General features: G+C 35.7%; 2 protein-coding genes across 4 annotated transcripts; one reads left to right on the forward strand and one right to left on the reverse strand.

The window, feature by feature from the left end:
- The first annotated feature begins 11,912 nt into the window (after positions 1-11,912).
- Positions 11,913-14,828, forward strand: LOC107959862 (phosphoenolpyruvate/phosphate translocator 2, chloroplastic). Of its 2 annotated transcripts, XM_016896030.2 has the most exons (10): positions 11,913-12,423; positions 12,673-12,795; positions 12,874-13,026; positions 13,338-13,423; positions 13,698-13,782; positions 13,873-13,992; positions 14,090-14,167; positions 14,239-14,368; positions 14,455-14,522; positions 14,621-14,828. In XM_016896030.2, the coding sequence occupies exons 1-10, from the start codon at positions 12,046-12,048 to the stop codon at positions 14,648-14,650; spliced, it is 1,251 nt and encodes a 416-aa protein (XP_016751519.2). In that variant the 5' UTR covers positions 11,913-12,045; the 3' UTR covers positions 14,651-14,828. The 2 variants fall into 2 exon arrangements, with proteins under 2 accessions (XP_016751519.2, XP_016751520.2); XM_016896031.2 differs by lacking the exon at positions 12,874-13,026 and having other exon boundaries at positions 11,926-12,423.
- Positions 14,829-15,517: 689 nt separating this feature from the next.
- Positions 15,518-20,613, reverse strand: LOC107959861 (DEAD-box ATP-dependent RNA helicase 46). Of its 2 annotated transcripts, XM_041114234.1 has the most exons (10): positions 20,402-20,591; positions 19,943-20,038; positions 19,279-19,625; positions 18,802-18,954; positions 18,591-18,659; positions 17,780-18,049; positions 17,268-17,621; positions 16,862-17,139; positions 16,347-16,736; positions 15,518-16,114 (listed from the first exon to the last, which is right to left on the reverse strand). In XM_041114234.1, the coding sequence occupies exons 3-10, from the start codon at positions 19,597-19,599 to the stop codon at positions 15,907-15,909; spliced, it is 2,043 nt and encodes a 680-aa protein (XP_040970168.1). In that variant the 5' UTR covers positions 19,600-19,625; positions 19,943-20,038; positions 20,402-20,591; the 3' UTR covers positions 15,518-15,906. The 2 variants fall into 2 exon arrangements, with proteins under 2 accessions (XP_040970168.1, XP_040970169.1); XM_041114235.1 differs by lacking the exon at positions 19,943-20,038 and having other exon boundaries at positions 20,402-20,613.
- Between the last annotated feature and the right edge of the window lie 1,024 nt (positions 20,614-21,637).

Below are 21,637 nucleotides of genomic sequence, written 5' to 3' on the forward strand. Positions count from 1 at the left end.
ATTTGGATTTCGAGTTTTGTAACTCGAGATATGATTTTTTTTGTGTCTGTAACGCAGTTGGACAGCTTGTCTGGAAAGTGTGATATAAACTGTTTGAATTTGTTTAAGTGCTCAAATAAGTTTAGTAATGCCTCGTGCTCGACTCCGGCGACGGTCTCGGGTAAAGGGGGCGTTACACCTTATGTGGTTAATTGACCACGTAATGTATTAAATGACCTTGTTGGACATTAGTAAATAGTTTATCAATGTTTAAATGCAAAGGTATTTTAGTAAATGGTTTAAAAAATGTAATTATAATAAAACAAAGCATGAAATGGTTTTGCATGTTCATCATTTTGGCCAAATATTACCATGGAAATAGGGTTTGAATGCTCAAAATAATTCGGCACTTTGAGGAAGCAATTGTAAGTCTATTTTGACTCGATTTTTAGTAATTTTTATGTTTTTGTAATCGTTGCTTCGTGTTCTTCAAAGCCCATGTCTGAATTTCTGTTTCTGTTAAAGATTTCATGAGATGCCATTGTTGATATCATGAGTTTTGAAATGTTTTAGGATGAATTATGAAGGCTTGGTAGATGGGTTATAAGTTTTGTTTTTGAATTTTGATGTAATAGAGTCATTTGGACTAATTTGTGAAAATGAGGATTTGAAGGACTAAATTATGAATTAATTTTGTAATTTGGACTTGTATGGAGGCTATGTATATTTGGCCAAGCTATAGTCTTGGTGAATTTTGCATATTTGTGATTTTGTGAAAAACAGACTAAATTGTCAAAGTGTGAAAATGTAAGGGCTAAAATGAAAAGTGCCCTAAATATGTGTTCATGGATTATTTTGAGTGAATCAATGATTGAATGGTTGAATTTGAATTGTATTAGATCAAGAACAAAGAAAATCGGACTTAGATCGAGGGAAGTCCAAAATAGTTGAATAGTCGACTCGTTCCGTCTGAAATCCGTACGAGGTAAGTTAAATTAAAATTACGTGTTAATTGAAATAAATTCTGCACATATAAACTGTAATCTGTATTGGATGGCCTTGAGTGCCTGATGTATATCTTTGGAGTAAAGTATGATAATATGTTAATATCTGAAAAACTCTGTATGTTCCTAAGCAAAGTTGACATCTGTCTATGACATCGTGTAAGACCGTGTCTGGGACACAGGCCTCGATTAAGATTTACGTATAAGACCATGTCTGGACATTGGCTTCGTATCTGATTTTGTGTAAGACTCTGTCTAGGACAGAGGCATCGATATTGAATTACATGTAAGACCACGTCTGGGACGTCGACATTGTACTTGATTATGAGCATTTGTATCGTTTCTGACCCGTCTGATTATAGCGTACGAAATCTGAGATTGAGTATATGAATTGTATAACCTATGCAAGTACGTTTGTATAGTACTGAATATGAAAAACTCTGTCTCTATAAAATATGTATGGAAATGAAGCATGACATATATGCAAACAAATGAGCATGGTTAAGTTTATGAATTATTCTATGAAATGGCTATGAATCTAGATGTTTGAATGGTACATATATGCTTTAGTAATTATACCAATTGTATTTGGCTTACTAAGCTCTTTGTAGCTTACTCTGTGTGTTTATTGTCTGTTTACAGTTATCGTAGCTACTGAAGGCTCGGGGATAGTCGAGGATCGTCACCACACTATCGATCTCATTTTGGTAATTTTGGAAGTGTTCATATTTTAAAGTATGACATGTATAGGCTAGAAGGTCTATGTATAATTTTTGATGTGTATATATTATGCCATGAGGGTTGGCTAACAAATGACAGGTTTGTGTATAGTTTTGGTGTATGTTTGTAATGTGCTAAGTTCTAATGTGTTTTGGTCATTTTTAAGCATGGAATTGGTTGGAAATTTTAGTATTAATGTTGTATATTATTGCTTGAAGGTAAAGTGGAAAATTGGCTTAAACCAAGTCTGCATTGTGCCACACGGGCCTTGTGGCAGCGTAAGAAAAACAATATTCACCTAAAAATCACACGGTCTTGATACACGGGCGTGTCATATGGCCGTGGGATAAAGTCAGTAGCTAGCTAAGTATCACAGAGCCGTAGTACACGGGCGTGCCTATTGGCCGTGTGAAAAAATCAGTATAGGACCTATTTTTGGCACGGTTAGCTTATATGGGCGTGTCTAGAGCCCGTGTGTACCACACGGCCTACTCACTCGGGCGTGTGACTTTAACAGTTTGGAAGAATTGGTTAAGTTCTGAAAATTCTGAATAGGTTCGGTTTAGTTTTGACCTTTCCTTAAATGTATGTTTTAGGTCTCGTAGACCACTTTGATGAATGAATTGGTGTTGAATGCTTCTATATTATTGATATACGATATCGGTGATTCTGAATTGGTCTGAAATGTTCTGTCTATCTGGTAATGCCTCGTAACCCTAATTCGATGACGGTTACGGGTTAGGGGTGTTATATTTTATTGGTATCAGAGCTATGGTTTAGTTGGTTCTAGGACTACCATAGCGTATGTGAGTCTAGCTATACATGCCATATATCTGAATCTGTGATAGTGTGATGACTCCTGACATTGAAATGTGCTTTTATATAGCAAATGGATCCAGATAGAGTTGTAGTTGACGATGTTGAAAGTAATGCACCTGCTCCCGCGCAAGGGATGGCGCAAGATGATTCATAACCGGCTATGAGTTGCCGTGATAGCGAGGCTAAGCAAGCCTTCTATCAACTGATAAACGATTAGTTCACTCAGTATATTAAAACCAATCCGACTGTACAACAACCTCCACCCCCGGTTAATCCTTCTCAAACTCCTAATATGCCACGAATGAATCTGGTACAGTTGAGTAGACCATCAGTTGATAAGATTACAAATTATGGAGCTGAAGAGTTCCAAGCTACAACAACTGATGACGCTGAAAGAGTCAAATTCTGGTTAGAGAATACAATACGAGTGTTTGATAAAATGTCTTTGAATCCTGAAGAATGTGTGAAATGTGTCGTTTCACTTCTGAGAGATACAGCGTATCATTGGTGGAAAACTTTAATATCTGTGGTTCCGAGCGAACGGGTTACTTGAGATTTCTTCCAAGCTGAATTTCGGAAGAAATATATTAGTTAGAGATTTATTGATCAAAAACGTAAAGAGTTTCTCGAGCTTAAATAAGGTCGTATGTCTGTTACTGAATACGAAAGAGAATTTGTGAGATTGAGCCAATATGCTCGAGAATGTGTATCAAATGAAGCAATCATGTGCAAAAGGTTTGAAGATGGACTTAACGAAGATATCCATCTGTTAGTTAGGATCTTGGAGATTAAAGAAATGGTAGTGCTCGTTGAGCGAGCTTGTAAAGCCGAAGAATTAAGTAAAGAGAAAAGAAAAGCTGATTCTGAAGCTAGATATGCTAGAAAGAGATTTTCTAGTAAATCATTTCATTCTGGGTCAAAGAAATTTCGAGATGATCAGAAACGTTCAAATATTAATGTGGGACATTCGAACAAAGATCGAACTAGATCGTATTCGAACACCAGAGCTCCTGTTACATCTGTTGCAAGTGTTGGAAATGTCCGATCTGAGAAACCTGAATGTAAACACTGTGGTAAAAAATATCCGGGAAATTGTAGATTGAATAACCGAGTTTGTTTTCGATGTGGATCTCTGGATCATTTTGTAAGAGATTGTCCTGAACCTGTTGAGCAAGAGAATCTACAGAATTTGAGACCGAGTAATTCCTCATCTAGAGGTAGACCTTCTAGAAATTCAAAAAATGCAAGTGGTGGTCAAAGAGCTACTGTGGATACTGCTGTTAGATCTGAGGCCAGAGCACCTGCCAGAGCCTACGCTATCCGAGCTCGTGAGGAAGCCTCGTCTCCAGACGTGATTACTGGTATTTTTACTCTCTATGATACTTCTGTGATTGCATTGATAGATCCTGGATCAACGCATTCTTATATTTGTATGAATTTAGTGCACAGTAAGACTTTGCCTATAGAGTCTACTGAATTCGTAATTAGAGTATCGAACCCCTTAGGCAAAAGTGTCTTGGTTGATAAAGTTTGCAAGAATTGCCCGTTAATGATTCGAGATATCTATTTTCCTACTGATCTGATGCTTTTGCCTTTTGACGAATTTGATATAATTCTGGCAATGGATTGGTTAACTCTGCATGATGCTATTGTGAATTGCAAATAAAAAGTCATTGATTTAAGGTGTAAGAATGATGAAATAATCCGAATTGAGTCTAGTGATCTGAATGGACTATTAGATGTGGTATCTGCAATGAAAATACGGAAATATGTGAAGAAAGGTTATGAAGCTTACTTAGCTTATGTGTTAAATTCGAAAGTGAATGATAAGAAAGTTGAATCAGTGCCTGTTGTTTATGACTTCTCTGATGTATTTCCTGAAGAACTACCTAGTTTGCCTTCGACTTGAGAAGTCGAGTTTGGCATTGAATTAGTATCTGGTACTACTCCGATTTCAATAGCTCCGTATAGAATGGCTCTGACCGAGTTAAAGGAGTTAAAATCTCAGTTACAAGAATTGACCGATCGAGGATTTGCTAGACCGAGCTTTTTACCATGGGTTACTCTTGTTCTATTTGTGAAAAAGAAATATGGCACACTGAGAATGTGTATTGATTACCGTCAACTTAACAAAGTGACTGTAAAGAACAAATACCCTCTGCCTAGAATTAATGATTTATTCGATCAGTTGAAAGGTGCTACTGTGTTTTCTAAGATAGATTTGAGATCGGGTTACTACAAGTTGCGAGTAAAGGATTCTGATATTCTGAAAACTACTTTCAGAACGAGGTATGGGCATTATGAATTTTTAGTTATGCCATTTGGTTTAACGAATGCACCTGCTGTATTTATAGACTTAATGAATAGAATTTTTAGATCGTATCTAGATCAATTTGTTGTTGTATTCATAGATGATATATTGATTTATTCACGTGATGAATCTGAACATGCTGAACATCTAAAAATAGTGCTACAGAATCTGTGAGATAAACAGTTATATGCAAAGTTCAGTAAATGTGAATTCTGGTTGCGAGAAGTTGGTTTTCTGGGTCATATTGTATCAGCTTCCAGTATCCGGGTTGATCCGAGTAAGATTTCAGCTATTCTAGATTGGAAGCATCCGAGGAATGTATCTGAAGTCCGCAGTTTTCTGGGACTTGCCGATTACTACAAACAATTTGTAAAAGATTTCTCTGTAATAGCAACTCCGTTGACAAAATTGCTTCAAAAAGATGTGAAGTTTGAATGCTCTGAAAAATGTCAGAAAAGTTTTGAGCAGTTAAAAGCTTTGTTAACTGAAGCTCCAGTGTTGGTACAACCTGAGTCGGGAAAAGAATTCGTTGTTTACAGTGATGCTTCGTTGAATGGACTAGGTTGTGTTTTAATGCAAGAAGGAAAAGTTGTTGCTTATGCTTCAGTAGAATTAAAACCATATGAGAAGAACTATCTGACACACGTCTTGAGTTAGCTGCCATTGTGTTTGCTTTGAAGATCTGCCGTCACTATCTGTTTGGTGAGAAATGTCACGTGTTTTCTAATCATAAAAGCCTTAAGTATTTAATGACGCAAAAGATTTGAATTTGCGACAGAGAAGGTGGTTAAAACTATTAAAAGACTACGAACTTGTGATTGATTATCACCCGGGAAAAGCAAATGTGGTTGCTAATGCTTTGAGTCGAAAATTGTTATTTGCAATAAATGCTCATTTAGTTCTGTCTGATGATGGTTCAGTTTTAGCTAAATTAAAAGCGAGACCTTTTTTTTTACAACAGATTATCGAAGCTCAAAAGATTGATAATGAGATTATGGCTAAACGAACTCAGTGTAATTCTGATTTTGATTCTGAATTCTGAATAGATGATGATGATAGACTTTGTGTTCCAAGAAATCCAAATTTGATTCAAACAATTTTGAATGAAGCTCACAATAGTAGATTTTCTGTACATCCAGGAAGTACAAAAATGTATAACGATTTGAAACAACTATATTGGTGGCCGGGAATGAAAAGAGATATTTCTGACTTTGTTTTGAGATGTTTAATCTGTCAGCAAGTTAAAGCTGAGCATCAGATGCCATCTGGGTTATTACAACCAATTATGATTCTGGAGTGGAAATGGGATCAAATGACCATGGATTTTGTTTCGGGTTTGCCTCTGTCTCCGAAAAAGAAAGACTCAATTTGGGTTGTAGTTGATCATTTGACGAAATCAGCTCATTTTATTTTGATTCGGTTTGATTATTCGCTTGATAAGCTAGCTGAGTTGTATATTTCTGATATTGTGAGATTGCATGGTGTGCCATTTTCAATAGTGTCAGATAGAGACTTGAGATTTACATCACGATTTTGGAAGAAATTGCAAGATGCTCTAGGAACTAAATTGCATTTTAACACTACTTTTCATCCGCAAACGGATGGTCAATCTGAACGGATTATTCAGATACTTGAGGATATGTTGAGATGTTGCATTCTCGAGTTTGAAGGTACATGGGAACAGTATCTACCCCTAATTGAATTCTCTTATAATAATACTTTCAATCGAGCATCAAAATGGCACCGTACGAAGCCTTATATGGTAGGAAGTGTAGAACTCTGTTATACTGGTCTGAGCTCAGTGAGAATAAGATTTATGGTATTGATCTGCTAAAAGAAACAGAACAGAAAGTGGAAGTAATCCGAGATAGTCTGAAAGTTGCCTCTAATTGTCAGAAATCATATGCAGATTTAAAAAGAAAAGATATTGAATTTGAGATCGGTGATAAAGTGTTTTTGAAAGTATCTCTGTGGAAGAAACTGTTTCGATTTGGCAAAAAGGGCAAGTTGAGTCCGAGATTCATTGGACCATATAAAATCATCGAACGAGTTGGACCGGTTACTTATAGATTGAGATTACCAACTGAGTTGGAAAAGATACATAATGTGTTTCACGTATCGATGCTTCTATGATACAGATCTGATCCTTCGCATGTAATTTATCTGTCTGATATTGAAATCCATACTGATATGACTTATGAAGAAAAGTTGATTCGTATTCTATCTCATGAGATCAAAGAATTATGTAACAAGGAAATTCCGTTAGTCAAGGTGCTGTGGCATAGACACGGAGTAGAAGAGGCTACATGGGAGCCTGAGGATGCAATGAGACAACAATATCCAAATCTATTTAACGGTAAGATTTTTGAGGACGAAAATCCTTAAGGGGGGAGAATTGTAACAGTCCGGTTTTGACCCTAGTCGGAATAGTGGCTTCGGGACCACAAGTCCGAGTCTGAAAAATATTTTAATATTATTTTCTGTGTTTGTGATATGTGAATTTATATCCGTGAAAATTTCTATAATTTAATTTGTCTATTTCTGTGCTCAATTATACAAAAAGGATTTAATCGCATAAAAAGTGAAATTAGCATGCTACATGTTTAAAGTATGTATTTGTAATGGCTTTGGACTAATGGGTCCTTATGTGGTTAATTGACCATGTAATGTATTAAATGACCTTGCTGGACATTAGTAAATAGTTTATTAATGTTTAAATGCAAGGGTATTTTAGTAAATGGCTTAATAAATGCAATTATAATAAAATAAAGCATGAAATGGTTTTGCATGTTCATCATTTTGGCTGAATATTACCATGGAAATAGGGTTTGAATGCTCAAAAAAATTTGGCACTTTGAGGAAGCAATTGTAAGTCTATTTTGACTCGGTTTTTAGTAATTTTTATGTTTTTGTAATCGTTGCTTCGTGTTCTTCAAAGCCCATGTCTGAATTTCTGTTTCTGTTAAAGATTTCATGAGATGCCATTGTTGATATCATGAGTTTTGAAATGTTTTAGGATGAATTATGAAGGCTTGGTAGATGGGTTATAAGTTTTGTTTTTGAATTTTGATGTAATAGAGCCATTTGGACTAATTTGTGAAAATGAGGTTTTGAAGGACTAAATTATGAATTAATTTTGTTATTTGGACTTGTATGGAGGCTATGTATATTTGGCCAAGCTATAGTCTTGGTGAATTTTGCATATTTGTGATTTTGTGAAAAACAGACTAAATTGTCAAAGTGTGAAAATGTAAGGGCTAAAATGAAAAGTGCCCTAAATATGTGTTCATGGATTATTTTGAGTGAATCAATGATTGAATGGTTGAATTTGAATTGTATTAGATCAAGAACAAAGAAAATCAGACTTAGATCGAGGGAAGTCCAAAATAGTTGAATAGTCGACTCGTTCCGTCTGAAATCCGTACGAGGTAAGTTAAATTAAAATTATGTGTTAATTGAAATAAATTCTGCACATATAAACTGTAATCTGTATTGGATGGCCTTGAGTGCCTGATGTATATCTTTGGAGTAAAGTATGATAATATGTTAATATCTGAAAAACTCTGTATGTTCCTAAGCAAAGTTGACATCTGTCTGTGACATCGTGTAAGACCGTGTCTGGGACACAGGCCTCGATTAAGATTTACGTATAAGACCATGTCTGGACATTGGCTTCGTATCTGATTTTGTGTAAGACCCTGTCTAGGACAGAAGCATCGATATTGAATTACATGTAAGACCACGTCTGGGACGTCGACATTGTACTTGATTATGAGCATTTGTATTGTTTCTGACCCGTCTGATTATAGCGTACAAAATCTGAGATTGAGTATATGAATTGTATAACCTATGCAGGTACGTTTGTATCGTACTAAATTTTCTGAATATGAAAAACTCTGCCTCTATGAAATATGTATGGAAATGAAGCATGACATATATGCAAACAAATGAGCATGGTTAAATTTATGAATTATTCTATGAAATGGCTATGAATCTAGATTTTGAATGGTACATATATGCTTTAGTAATTATACCAATTGTATTTGGCTTACTAAGCTCTTTGTAGCTTACTCTTTGTGTTTATTATTTGTTTTACAGTTATCGTAGCTACTGAAAGCTCGGGGATAGTCGAGGATCGTCACCACACTATCGATCTCATTTTGGTACTTTTGAAAGTGTTCATATTTTAAAGTATGACATGTATAGGCTAGAAGGTCTATGTATAAGTTTTGATGTGTATATATTATGCCATGAGAGTTGGTTAACAAATGACAAGTTTGTGTATGGTTTTGGTGTATATTTGTAATGTGCTAAGTTCTAATGTGTTTTGGTCATTTTTAAGCATGGAATTGGTTGGAAATTTTGGTATTAATGTTGTATATTATTGCTTGAAGGATTAGCCCCAAGAGAAGTGGCAAATTGGCTTAAACCAAGCCTGCATTGTGCCACACGGTCAGGGTACACGGGTGTGCCTTGTGGCCGTGTAAGAAAAATAGTATTCACCTAAAAATCACACGGTCTTGACACACGGGCGTATCATATGGCCGTGGGATAAAGTCAGTAGCTAGCTAAGTATCACACGGCCGTAGTACACGGGCGTGCCTATTGGCCATGTGAAAAAGTCAGTATAGGACCTATTTTGGTACGGTTGGCTTATATGGGTGTGTCTAGTGCCCGTGTGTGCCACATGGCCTACTCACACGGGCGTGTGACTTTAACAGTTTGGAAGAATTGGTTAAGTTCTGAAAATTCTGAATAGGTTCGATTTAGTTTCGACCTTTCCTTAAATGTATGTTTTAGGTCTCGTAGACCACTTTGATGAACGAATTGGTGTTGAATGCTTCTGTATTATTGATATATGATATCTATGATTCTGAATTGGTCTGAAATGTTCTGTCTGTCTGGTAATGTCTCGTAACCCTAATTTGAAGACGGTTACGGGTTAAGGGTGTTACACGTGTGAAATCTGCACCTAAAATATGAAATTTTAATTACTACATGGCCTAGCAACACGGGCGTGTGCTTAGGCCGTATGACTCAAGTTTCTTCATGGATGCATCAGAGAGTTACACGCCCTAGAGACACAGCTATGTGAGCTACACGGCCACACTACACGGGCGTGTCCCCTGTCACACGGACGTGTGACCCCTTTTACATGAAAATTTTTCTAAGTTATCTAAAAAGTTTTTAAATTCTCTATTTAGTCCCAAACCATTTTCAATGTATGTTTTAAGCCTCGAAGGCTCGTAATAGGGACAATATATATGTTTTTTAGAAGTTTTAAATTTAAGTGAAATTATTGTCTCGGTTTTGAATGTTTGCTTGTGAATAAGTCTGGTAATGCCTCATACCCTATTTCGGCGATGAATACGGGTAAGGGGTGTTACATATATACATTTTAGAATGCCCAAAAACCTAAAAAATGAGATTTCCCGCAGTTTAGGGTGCAAATTCACAAAATCAACACGGCCTGCGACATGGTCGTGTGGCAGGCCGTATGGAATGGGCCAGTCCATGTGGCTCTTGTAGTTTGCTCGAATTTTCCAGTTTTTGCTCATTTTGCTCCCAAATACTCTATTAAGCATAAAAACATGAATTTAAAGGATTAGGAGCATGAAATTCACAATTAACATTGAATAATCACCCAAAAATGCATTAAGAATTAGATTAAAACATGTTACTTTTAGCACTTATCACACTATTACAGGTAAAATAAAGATGGATAACAAAATTTTGTTTGTGAAGTTCGAAAACTTCCTACTTTACAAGGCCTTACCCAAAGTGTTAATTCACTATACTTCAACAAGTACAAGTTGTGATTTAAGTATGTCTCACTCACTCACAAAGTAGCAACCTCACTACTACTTTCTAGATAGGAGCACTTTCCCTCTAAAACTTTAAGCAACCTCAATCCTATACTCTAGATAGAATCACTCTCCCTTTGAGACTTTTCCTTTGAAAACTTATAGTAACTTACAATTTTGCACTCAATGAAATATTCCCTATATGAACAAGTAAAGTGCTCCCTATTTATCCAACCAATCCTAAACAAGTCGATCATATATAAAAGTTAAAAAGGCTTGTTGAGTTACAAAATTACAATCACTTATTCCACATAAATAGTCACATATAAAGGTTTTAAATTATCTTCATAATATCATAAACCTTCTCAATGTTTAACTCTAATTATAAGCCAATCTTCTATACAAGGAAACTTGGATGTATTAAAATTCTTGGATTTAATCCCTAGTTTGACATTAAAACTAGTATTTTAGAATCTCATAAAAATCAATTACTTAGTACATGACATTGAAATGTATATTAAAACTAGTATTGAAATGTTGAACATACAAGACTTCACAAAATTTGCTTATTTCTCATCATTATATGTAGTCGGCAAGGAAAGTTGTGAGAATGGCTTAGGCTCTTATTATTTTCCACGTTTCCAACTAACCATATTTTACATATATATGGATGACAATGATCTTTCTTTGAATGCTTGTGGATACGTGATAAATTCTTTTGATGTGGACTTTATGGAGTCAATTCAAGCAATCCATTCATACATGTCATATGTTTTGAGTTTTATATTTAAATATGAACTCAAAAAACATATTTTTCTGAGAAAATATATCAAAATCTTAACAATATATCGTATACTTTTCTGAAGGGGTTCGTACAAAGGTTGAAAATATCATGGGAAATGGATTGTAGGAGATAAATATTGTTGGCAAAAATATGAGGTCCATGTTTAGAGCTCCCTTTCGAGAAATGAGCCGCCATCGCCACATCTTTGTCAAAGAAACTTCAATGCACGCATACTTTAGAATTCATACCAACCATGCATTTCCTAGCGCCAGCTAATAACACCCACCAAATGAAATCTGAAAAATAAAGAAAACGTTGGATTGGATCTTTACATCTCCTTTGTTTTAGTCTATAATTCAACATTATCCCATAATTAATATGAATAACTGAGACATTAAACATGAACCTCTTCTTAAATTTGTGGTGGAAAGTCATCATTTTCAAGTCCTTTGCTGTCATAAATTTTACTCGTAAACATAACTACATGAACTAATGGACTGTGAACAGCAAGACTGGTTAAGCTAATTACTTGTCAATTAATGCCTCTTATATTTTGTATTCATATGCAAAGCTTATAGTCCCCCCAACAACTATGATCTTGCCTTCACTATTGCGACATTCAAGATGCAGAGCACTGCACTTACTCTTTCTCCTTTAACTCCATTGCTGAGACCTTTAAATAAGAACCCAAACCACAGATATGGTTCACTCTGGAACTTGTCTTCATTAAAGCCATTAGGTCTCCTCAGATCCATCAATGGACTTTCATTTCAAAAAGCTTCTCATCTTTTTTCTTGTTCCCGCTTCAATGCTCGCCGAATCAACGAGTCATTCCTGATTTCAGATGGAAGATGTGATGGCTTCAAGGTCAGGGCTACACCGGTTCCTGGAAACATAGGCGACACAAATGACTCTAGTGGTTTAGCTACGAGCATGCAACTTGGAGCCATGTTTGCCATTTGGTATATTTTGAATATCTACTTCAACATTTTCAACAAGCAGGTTATAAATCCATTTTCATCTCTCTTTCTGTTTGTGTAATAATAAACTGGGTCTTTCGATAGACCACTAGTCACATCTTGAAGCTAAAGATGTAGCTTTTTTTCATTTTCCTCTAGTCTTGTCTGTTTTCTTGGAAACCAAGCTCCCATTGAGATTAAAATGCAATTTAAAGCAACGGGTAGATCTTGAATTTAGCTTTTGATGGTTAAAAGTGGTAGAATATCAAGTGCATTCTTGTTGTTTATGAAGGTTTTAAAGGTGTATACGTTTCCAGCAACAGTTACAGCTTTCCACTTTGGGTGTGGGACTTTGATAATCCTTATAATGTGGGCTTCAAATCTTTACCATCGACCAAAGCTTACTCGTTCTCAGGTATTTTTCATAAATTTCAATCACATAGTTCTGTTTCAATTCTGAAAGTAAAGTGTTTTTTTACGAAGCAATTTTCAGCTTGCAGTAATCATTCCATTGGCTATAGTTCACACCCTTGGCAACCTTTTGACAAATGTTAGTATTGGGAGAGTTAATGTCTCCTTCACTCACACCATTAAAGCAATGGAGCCCTTTTTCACAGTCTTATTCTCTGTTCTTTTTCTTGGAGAGGTATGAGTTTATGTACTGTTTGTACTGTTTGATTGATTACTGTTTGAAACCAACAAGTATTTTTTTCTTTTTCCGAATGTTTGAGGTTCCAATTCTTTCAGGTCTCCAGTTTTTATAGAAATGAGGAGCTTGTTTGTATTATATTTCAAATATGAATATGGAGATACGATGCTTAAGATTTCTTAAAATATATGGAGCAAAATTTTAATAACTCAAATATACTTGTGTGTCATCAACACTTTTGACTCTGAATCTGATAAATTAATACTATCATGTCATTGACTTTGTTTTTAACAATTTCATTTTTGCAGTGGCCTACATTTTGGATAGTGTTCTCCCTCATACCAGTTGTTGGTGGAGTGGCATTAGCATCCTTCACTGAGGCATCTTTTAATTGGTAAGAACTAGGAAGGATTCTCCTAATAACAAAACCCGTAACCCGGGTCTAAGTAAGTGTGAGTTAAATTTTTCGAGTTTTCCCATATAATTGGAGAACTATATCTCTATGCCTATACTTGGATACAAATGTATGATACAAATATTTTGTGAAACTAAAGAGTTGAGGTAACATACATGTTTCTTCATCCCATTCATTACGGGAACATAGAACTCGGTCTTGGTTGATGTTTATTTCTTAAACTTGACTAAATGTTCTGTCTGTTCTGAAACAGGATTGGTTTCTGCAGTGCAATGGCTTCCAATGTGACTAACCAATCGCGTAATGTTCTCAGTAAAAAATTCATGGTTAAAAATGAGGTAAAAAAATTAAAACATACCGGCACTGAATATATACACCCGAGTCAGAGTAATACTAACGTTTTATAATAATAATAATAATAATAACAGGAGACATTGGACAATATCAATCTTTTCTCAATAATAACCATAATTTCGTTTATGCTATTGGTTCCTGCTGCCATTTTATTGGAAGGGGTCAAGTTCAGTCCTTCATACCTGCAATCTGCTGTAAGTAGTTATATTATATAACATATATATAAAGAAGACATATTGATGTAATCTTAAGAGCTTAACATGATGCTGTTTTTTCTTTCCTTGGATTAAGGCAAACCAAGGTTTGAATATTAGAGAACTATGCATAAGATCTCTTCTGGCTGGATTCTGTTTACACAGTTATCAACAGGTACGTGTATTTTCTGAATGATATGTTATTCAAATTTGGATGTTTTTTTTCAATATATTGCAAACGAACAGGTGTCGTACATGATATTGCAAATGGTGTCACCAGTGACACATTCAGTGGGGAACTGTGTGAAGAGAGTTGTGGTCATAATTGCATCAGTTATCTTCTTCCAAACGCCTGTTTCACCCATTAACTCCCTCGGTAAAAACTTGGTCATTAGTGCAGTAAACAAAATTTATCTTTATACTTGTAAAATGCTAAGTTTTGACTGGTGAGCATGCATGCAGGCACTACACTGGCTCTTACTGGAGTCTTCTTGTACTCGAAAGCAAAACAGCTGAAGCCAAAGCCCAAGGTTGCATCATAAATCAATGTTTTTTTTTTTTTTTAGTCATTCAAAAACACTACTTTAAAACTCAATCAACCGAATGTCTTTTTGGTGATGGAGATTAGGTTGGTGAATCTCTTAAGGTTGCAGAATAGAACATGTAGAAGATACAACTGAATTTCGATCTTCCAAATGTGTTTCCATAGATGAAGAAGATTGATCTATCAATACATCGTCTATTTAAATGTAAAAATATTACTTCACGCATAAAACAGAATTTAGACAAGGACAAAAAATAAGCATCTATGAATAGTTCATCTTGGCGTTTGGTTACAGCGTACTGTCCACTCAAGATTATCATAACGTAACCCTTCAAGCACTTTATCATCCTTTTTAATTATACAAATTTTATTATAATTTTTATATAATTATGTAAGAGTAAATTTCACCTAACATTACTACACTATTAATAAATTTATGACTCAATTTATTAATAAATTTTAATATCACTTCTGAATATTCAATAAATTTTTTTACTGTTATATATATATATGACCTTTTTGCACTAATAAAAATATTCACTTTTCTTTTTTTCTACATTTTAATTTTTTTATAAACTTAGAATCTAAACTATATTAATTTAGTTTACACATTTACAATTACATAAAACAGCGAAACAATAATACAAGCACATACAAAATATTGCAAATTTTACGACTTATTTTTTTCAAAAAGTCACGACCACCTAACACATTTGTATTCAATCTCTGCCAAAATTTTTGTTGAAGAGATGATGACAATTCAGGTGAAAATCAAGGGGAAAAAACAACTAATAGGTTACTTTTCAAAATCAGTAAAAAAAGGAAAAAAAAAAAAGTCCGAGAACTTAAAATAATCCTGTCTATAGACACTGATTTATAAGACCTTAAACGCATTTTAGTAGAAGAGATTTCACACAACTAATACATTATTAAAAAGAGATGAAGGTTTTTATCCTTGATACATTACAAACTTTTCTTTTATTTTACCTTTAAAAACTTCGAAAATTTTCCTTCATTCATCTAAAATGCTACAAAGTCCAACCCAAAAATCCATCAAATAATCCCTTGTAATTTCAACTTCTGAAACTATATATATATATAACTAGAATCAAACTGAAAAAGAAGACGGTACCAGAAAAGCATTACATAACTAGCAAATTACTAAATCCAAAGGTCAAAAGAGATCAATGACAGGAGGTACCATGCCTTCCACCTGAGGTCCATTAGCATATACTCATCTTCCCCTCTCCTGCTGAGTCACCGCACCATCTTCCCCAATCACCAGCGTAAGGTGACCTTGACCTCTCAAGAATTGGGCTACATGAATTTCAGTGTTCGATTGAATTCTAATTATTTTGAAGTGGCCCACGCTATTGGGATGGAGACAACCGGTCCCGTTTCATCCCCACCTCAAGAAAACTGCGCGTTGGGGAACGTTGACGTCCAGCACCACTATCATACCTTTCAGCACTACAACTCCAGCTGCGATCACGTACGCCAGTTTTATGGCGATCACCCCAACCTGCAGGACTTCGACTGCGACTTCTTCCCTTGTCATAACTATCATGGAAACCACGACTGCACCGATGCATACATAACAAAGGGGTTAATAAACATGGCAGAACGTTAACATACTCCACAGTATCAAGAATACAATAATTCTAAACTCACTAATCAAGGATGGCTTGCGAAAATCATAAATTCAGATACTGCCATCAAGCATTTTGCAAGAACAGTAAGAAGTCCAGATTATTATAATTACTTAAATTCAGAAAACCAAAAAATTAAAAAGATGAAGAACACCACATACCTGTCGCGAGACTCACGATCATATCCGCGGCCTCCACTTCTCTCATGCCAGCTAGATGAAGATGTGGAAATTCCTCGACCACCTCTTCCACCTTCCCTACCACCATATCCTGAACTGGCACGTCCACCACGCCCCTCATCACGGCCACCAGAACTGGGAGCCCAACGTCTAGGCATTCCCCTCCCACCACCACATGAAGCCATATCACGAAGTTCTGCAGGCACCCACTGGTCTGCTCCTTCAAGAACCTTGATGAGATCTGACACATGCTTTGAATCCTGATCACCAAAGAATGTATATGTCAATCCGGTCGCACCTGCCCTCCCTGTCCTCCCAATCCTGTGAACATAATCCTCAACTCCAGTAGCGAAGTCATAGTTGATTACCACCCTGCAATATATATATTTATAAATGTAACCAAGAAAACATGAAAGATGAAGAGCTTCCTGCAACATAACTCGCTCCTTTGTGATATAAAAGCAATGAAACTGTGTATAAGAAATCTCAACCCCTACCTTATGTCTTTAATGTCTAATCCCCGAGCAGCAACATCAGTAGCAACAAGCACTGGTGACCTCCCAGTGCGAAACTGACTCAGCACGAAGTCTCTGTCAGCCTGAGATTTGTCTCCATGTATAGCAGCAGCTCCAAACTGCCGAGTAAGGTTACGAGCAAGTTGATCACACATCTTCTTAGTTGAGCAAAAAACAATAATCTTGGATCCTCGTTCTTGCGAACGCAGTATCTGCTCCAATCTTCTGTGCTTTTCCATAGGTGATAATACTTCAACATACTGCAACATACCATCAGAACAGTAAATTTCTCAGCAACTAAATGATAGAAGTAACCATTCATTCACAACAAAAACTATTAAGTGTCATATTCCCAAAGAAGCTTTAATAGCAATAATTGAGTTCAAACCTGGGTAATAGACTTGTTTGCCACAAGCTCATCAATATTGCCAATATTGACCTGAACAGGATTTACCAGTAGATCTGCTGCAATTTTCCGGACCTCCTTTGGCCATGTTGCTGTGAACATTAGAGTCTGCCTGCGTGTAGGCACTTCTTTCACAATCTTCCGTATTTGAGGTTCAAAACCCATGTCTAACATGCGATCAGCCTCATCTAACACAAGGTAAGAAACTTGATGGAGGCTGATTCTCTTCATCTCCAGAGTATCATTTAACCGGCCTGGAGTGGCAACCACGATATCCACTCCTTTCTCAATCTCTCTCAACTGAGGACCCTTTGGTGCCCCCCCCCCATATAAACACTGCACGTATACATATGACAACTTACATCAGTAAAACATCACAATTCTACCTTCACCTTCAAAAGGTTTCTAAGTCAATATATAATCAGGGGAGCATCATTTCAAAAATTTTGAACATTCTATTGAAATTGGAACATGATAAAAGAATGGCAACATACCGTGCACCTAATTCTTGAAGACTTCCCAAATTTGTGAGCCTCGTCTTGTATCTGTGTAGCCAACTCCCTAGTTGGTGATAAAACTAACACAGTTGGACCCATTTGAGGATCGTTACGGCAACGCTTGAGATGCATAAATCCAGGAAGTAGGTAACCCAATGTTTTCCCAGAACCAGTTTTCGCAATGGCCACTATGTCTCTACCTTGTAGTGCAATAGGCCATGACTGAGCCTGAATGGGTGTCGGAGCAGAAAACCCAGCATTCTGCACCTGTTTAAAGAAAAAAATCCAGCAACCTCTGTGAGCAGAAGTACTGCCCTGAAGACTTATGGTTTTCTTTTAGGAGTTATAGAGCAGTGGCTTATGTCAGAAGAAGCATCATCCCCCATATGCAAGCGGAAAGTGCTTGCTGATGCAAGCTGGAACAGGAGGAGGCCTCTTCTTCCGTTCGGACCGAGTGGCGGAATTAACCATCAGCTACAGCAGTCCAGGCCACGAACTTGGGTCATTCAGTAAGCCCTTCCGAAAAATCGGTCCACCATACAAGGTCGCCCCAAATTATAAGCAAGCCCCCCACAGAGGGCACCACAGCGTACGACATTAGCCCCTCCAAGGAGCAAATATTGCACCTGCGACAAAAAAGTAAGATGGCAAAAGAATCAACATGTGTCTAATGCTCAACATTGGGACCTTCGCAATCACAGAACTTTCATCAAGAAACATTCAACTTGCATGGTTCAACTACTTACCATATGCAATTTTCAGATCCACCTATGTTACGAAGATTAAAAGGAGAAGCAGAAATGCATACCTCTCTAAGTATCTCAGGAGGGAAACCAGTAGATTCAAACGATGAAAAAGGCGGTGGCACTTCACCTCCCTTGCAAGATTTAAGAGAAAAAAAAATGTCATAAGGGAGAGCAATGCCCCAAGAAAACTGAGATTTTCAAAAGCTAAACTGTCTGAAAGAACAGAAGTTACTAAAATGGTTAATAAACCGTAATTATCACTTAGATACTCACAGATACTGTTATCTCATGCTGACGACAATAAGCATCACCAAACAAATTACTTTCCCCTGCTGCTGATCCTTGTCCTCTAAAAGATCCTCCAATCACATAGCTGGAAGTCCCATTAGGTGCAATAAGGGAATGAAATGGTCCGCCTCTTGAATTCTATGAAGAATTAAGAACATTAAACTAATTCTAGGAAGCAAAAAATAACTACCATAAATTCCCACTTTGGAGGCTAGAACTTCTCTGTAGTTTTGAGATAGCCAAATAACAAGAACAAATGCAAGGAGCTAGGCATGAAAACATGTACCCAAGTCGTTGAATCAAATGTGACAAAATGAACTGTTTAGCCACCACAAAGATGGACATACATACTACTCACTTCAGTGCTAAACAAGTTAACACAAACGCAGTACTTTGTTAAGACTGACAAGAAAAAACATATCAACAAACACCTTATCTAGAGGACAGAAGTGGAACCAATACCTGATTACCCCCTAATATTGACTCAAGTTTTGATACAGCATTGCAGCCTCTTCCATGCCGGTCATTTTCCTTCTCAGAGCTATACCTATAACGCCCTTCAGAAGATTGTTGAACCAGAACTGAAGAACCCATAGGCACTGAAGAAGATTTTGGGACAGAATCTATCCCTCTAGGCCTCTCATATTGCGTAACATTTGTTACCGGATTCCAAAAGTAGAGATAACCAGTTTTTCCATCAACCAGGCCTTTCCATGGTTCAGGAAGAGTAGGGTCAGGCGGAGCATATCGTGGACCACCAGAGGCAGTCGCAGCAGCAGCCATGGCAACAAAAGCAACCTGATAAAAATCTGCAAGCTCCAAATTTTCCAAATGGCACAAATGAGAAATGCATAAGGAAAGCTTCTTGGATAACCCAATACCATGAGTTTATTTGGGTTTTAGTCATTTCTCTCATTTTAATCATTCATTATTTTTTAATTTTACCAATTACTTTTTCCCTTTTAGCTACAATTTTAGGAAGCAAAAATGCAAATATATACATATAAAAAATGTAGCAAAAGGAGCAGCACAAAAAGCCATAAATATATTCTAAGAAGCATATGAAAGCCTACGCAAAAATAACTTCTGAGCCAAACCAAAGAAAAGAATATAAGAAGCAAGATACCTAATTGTTTAAACTGCCTCTTCCAATAACCAAAACACAAATAGAAAATTAAATGAAAAATCTCAAAATTTTCTAATACCGAAATCGAAAAATGTCCTGCAAAAGCATAAAACTGAGATCAATAAATATTAAAAGTTCAAAATTAATTAAAAAAAAAAGAATTCCAACATCCAGATTCTCATTCAATCAGATCCCAGATTCAGAACAAAGAAGAAAACCCCAATTATTCTAATCATGTTTTTATCAGGAAACAATTAAAAGATTCAAAACCCTAACGATAACTAAATCATTTTAACTACAAGAAAATCATTAAAATATTTAAAAAGTGATCAATTAGAATTTAAAACCCTAAAAAATAGAATTTCCCCAAATTTTGAAGGAGATCCAGATCGGAATCTAAAAACTTAAAAGTAAAATTCAGATCCAATAAACTCAGAGAAAATTTAAGAAAATTAGTACCTGACGAAGTTGTTTCGGGGAAGATGAAGCGATAATCGCTCTTCTAATTGAGGGTTTTTAGAAAAAAAAAGTTCAATTTTTTTGCAGTTCTTTTGTTCCCCTTTTATCTCTCTCACCCCTCTCCCTATTCGCAATGTTTTTCTTAAAACAGCAAAGAAAAAGGGTAGAGAGAGAAAATGGGAAGATGAGGAAAAGGAGGAAGAGCAAAAGCGTATATTTATAGCCTAATAACAACAATTTTTTCCATTTTAATCTTTATTTTTCGATTCTTTTGACTTGATTAGTTGATTTTCATGATTTTCTTATTATTTTTAGGGTAAATTACACATAGGTTACTAAATTATTGATAAGTTTATGTTTTAGTCACTCAACTTCAAAATATTACAAAATGGTCACTAAATTATTCGAAAGTTTTCATTTAAGTTACTAGGCTGATAAAATTGTTGTTATATGATCTTCTTTGTTTCGAAAGCGCTCTTTACTCTTCTCTTCTACAATCCAATTTTTTTATGAAATAGTTTTGAAAGTCATAAATTTGTAAATCAAAATCTAAACAGTTTTCTTTTTTTATCTCCAACACTGACCTTTATATTGACTTGGTTAAGGGGTATTCTTCTACTCGTCGATAAGTCCTAATCCACCGTACCGATCGTAGTTTGGAGCTCACTAGTCAAATTTAAATAATAATAAAAATTTAACAGCCTAATAACTTAAATAAAAACTTTCAAATAATTTAATAATCATTTCGGAACTTTTTTAAGTTTAACTAAAGAATTTATTTGCTAATTGGCCTACTAACCTATTTAATATAAAGAAGTTGATTGTCGACTTTCTCTCTTACATACACCTCGACCATTTCTCTTCTCTTCCCACTAAAATTTTTTTCAAACTCTAAAACAACCTTGTTATTTTCTACGGAAAAATTTATTGCTTTAAGGTTTTAGAAAGAACACATAATCAGTAATACGGTAAAATTTCTAACTTAATTTGTTTAAATTTTTTTGTTATATTTGCACTAATATTCTTAAGATTATGCGAAATTATTTTTTGTGATATTTTAAATAGTAAAAAAATTGAATTGTTCATACTTGACATAATCTAAAATTTCCAAAGACCAATAGACTTATTGTAAATTGTTTGAAGAGTATGAAGAATATTGGTTTATATATGGCATCTGTGACGATAAAGTCTATATGATACCAAAGTTGCTTTCTGCCTTGTTTGGCAAGATGGAGG

The sequence above is a fragment of the Gossypium hirsutum genome, chromosome A05 (assembly GCF_007990345.1).
Source record: "Gossypium hirsutum isolate 1008001.06 chromosome A05, Gossypium_hirsutum_v2.1, whole genome shotgun sequence".
NCBI classification, from domain to species: Eukaryota; Viridiplantae; Streptophyta; class Magnoliopsida; order Malvales; family Malvaceae; genus Gossypium; species Gossypium hirsutum.

Coding starts and splice junctions, on each gene's coding strand:
- LOC107959861 (XM_041114235.1), bottom strand. CDS start 19,599: ATGGCTGCTGCTGCGACTGCCTCTGGTGGTCCACGATATGCTCCGCCT. Junction 18,660..18,801: donor AGCATGAGATAACAGTATCT/GTGAGTATCTAA, acceptor AAATCTTGCAAG/GGAGGTGAAGTGCCACCGCC. Junction 18,050..18,590: donor CTCCTGAGATACTTAGAGAG/GTATGCATTTCT, acceptor TTCTTTAAACAG/GTGCAGAATGCTGGGTTTTC.
- LOC107959862 (XM_016896030.2), top strand. CDS start 12,046: ATGCAGAGCACTGCACTTACTCTTTCTCCTTTAACTCCATTGCTGAGA. Junction 12,796..12,873: donor CAAAGCTTACTCGTTCTCAG/GTATTTTTCATA, acceptor AGCAATTTTCAG/CTTGCAGTAATCATTCCATT. Junction 14,369..14,454: donor TTCACCCATTAACTCCCTCG/GTAAAAACTTGG, acceptor GCATGCATGCAG/GCACTACACTGGCTCTTACT.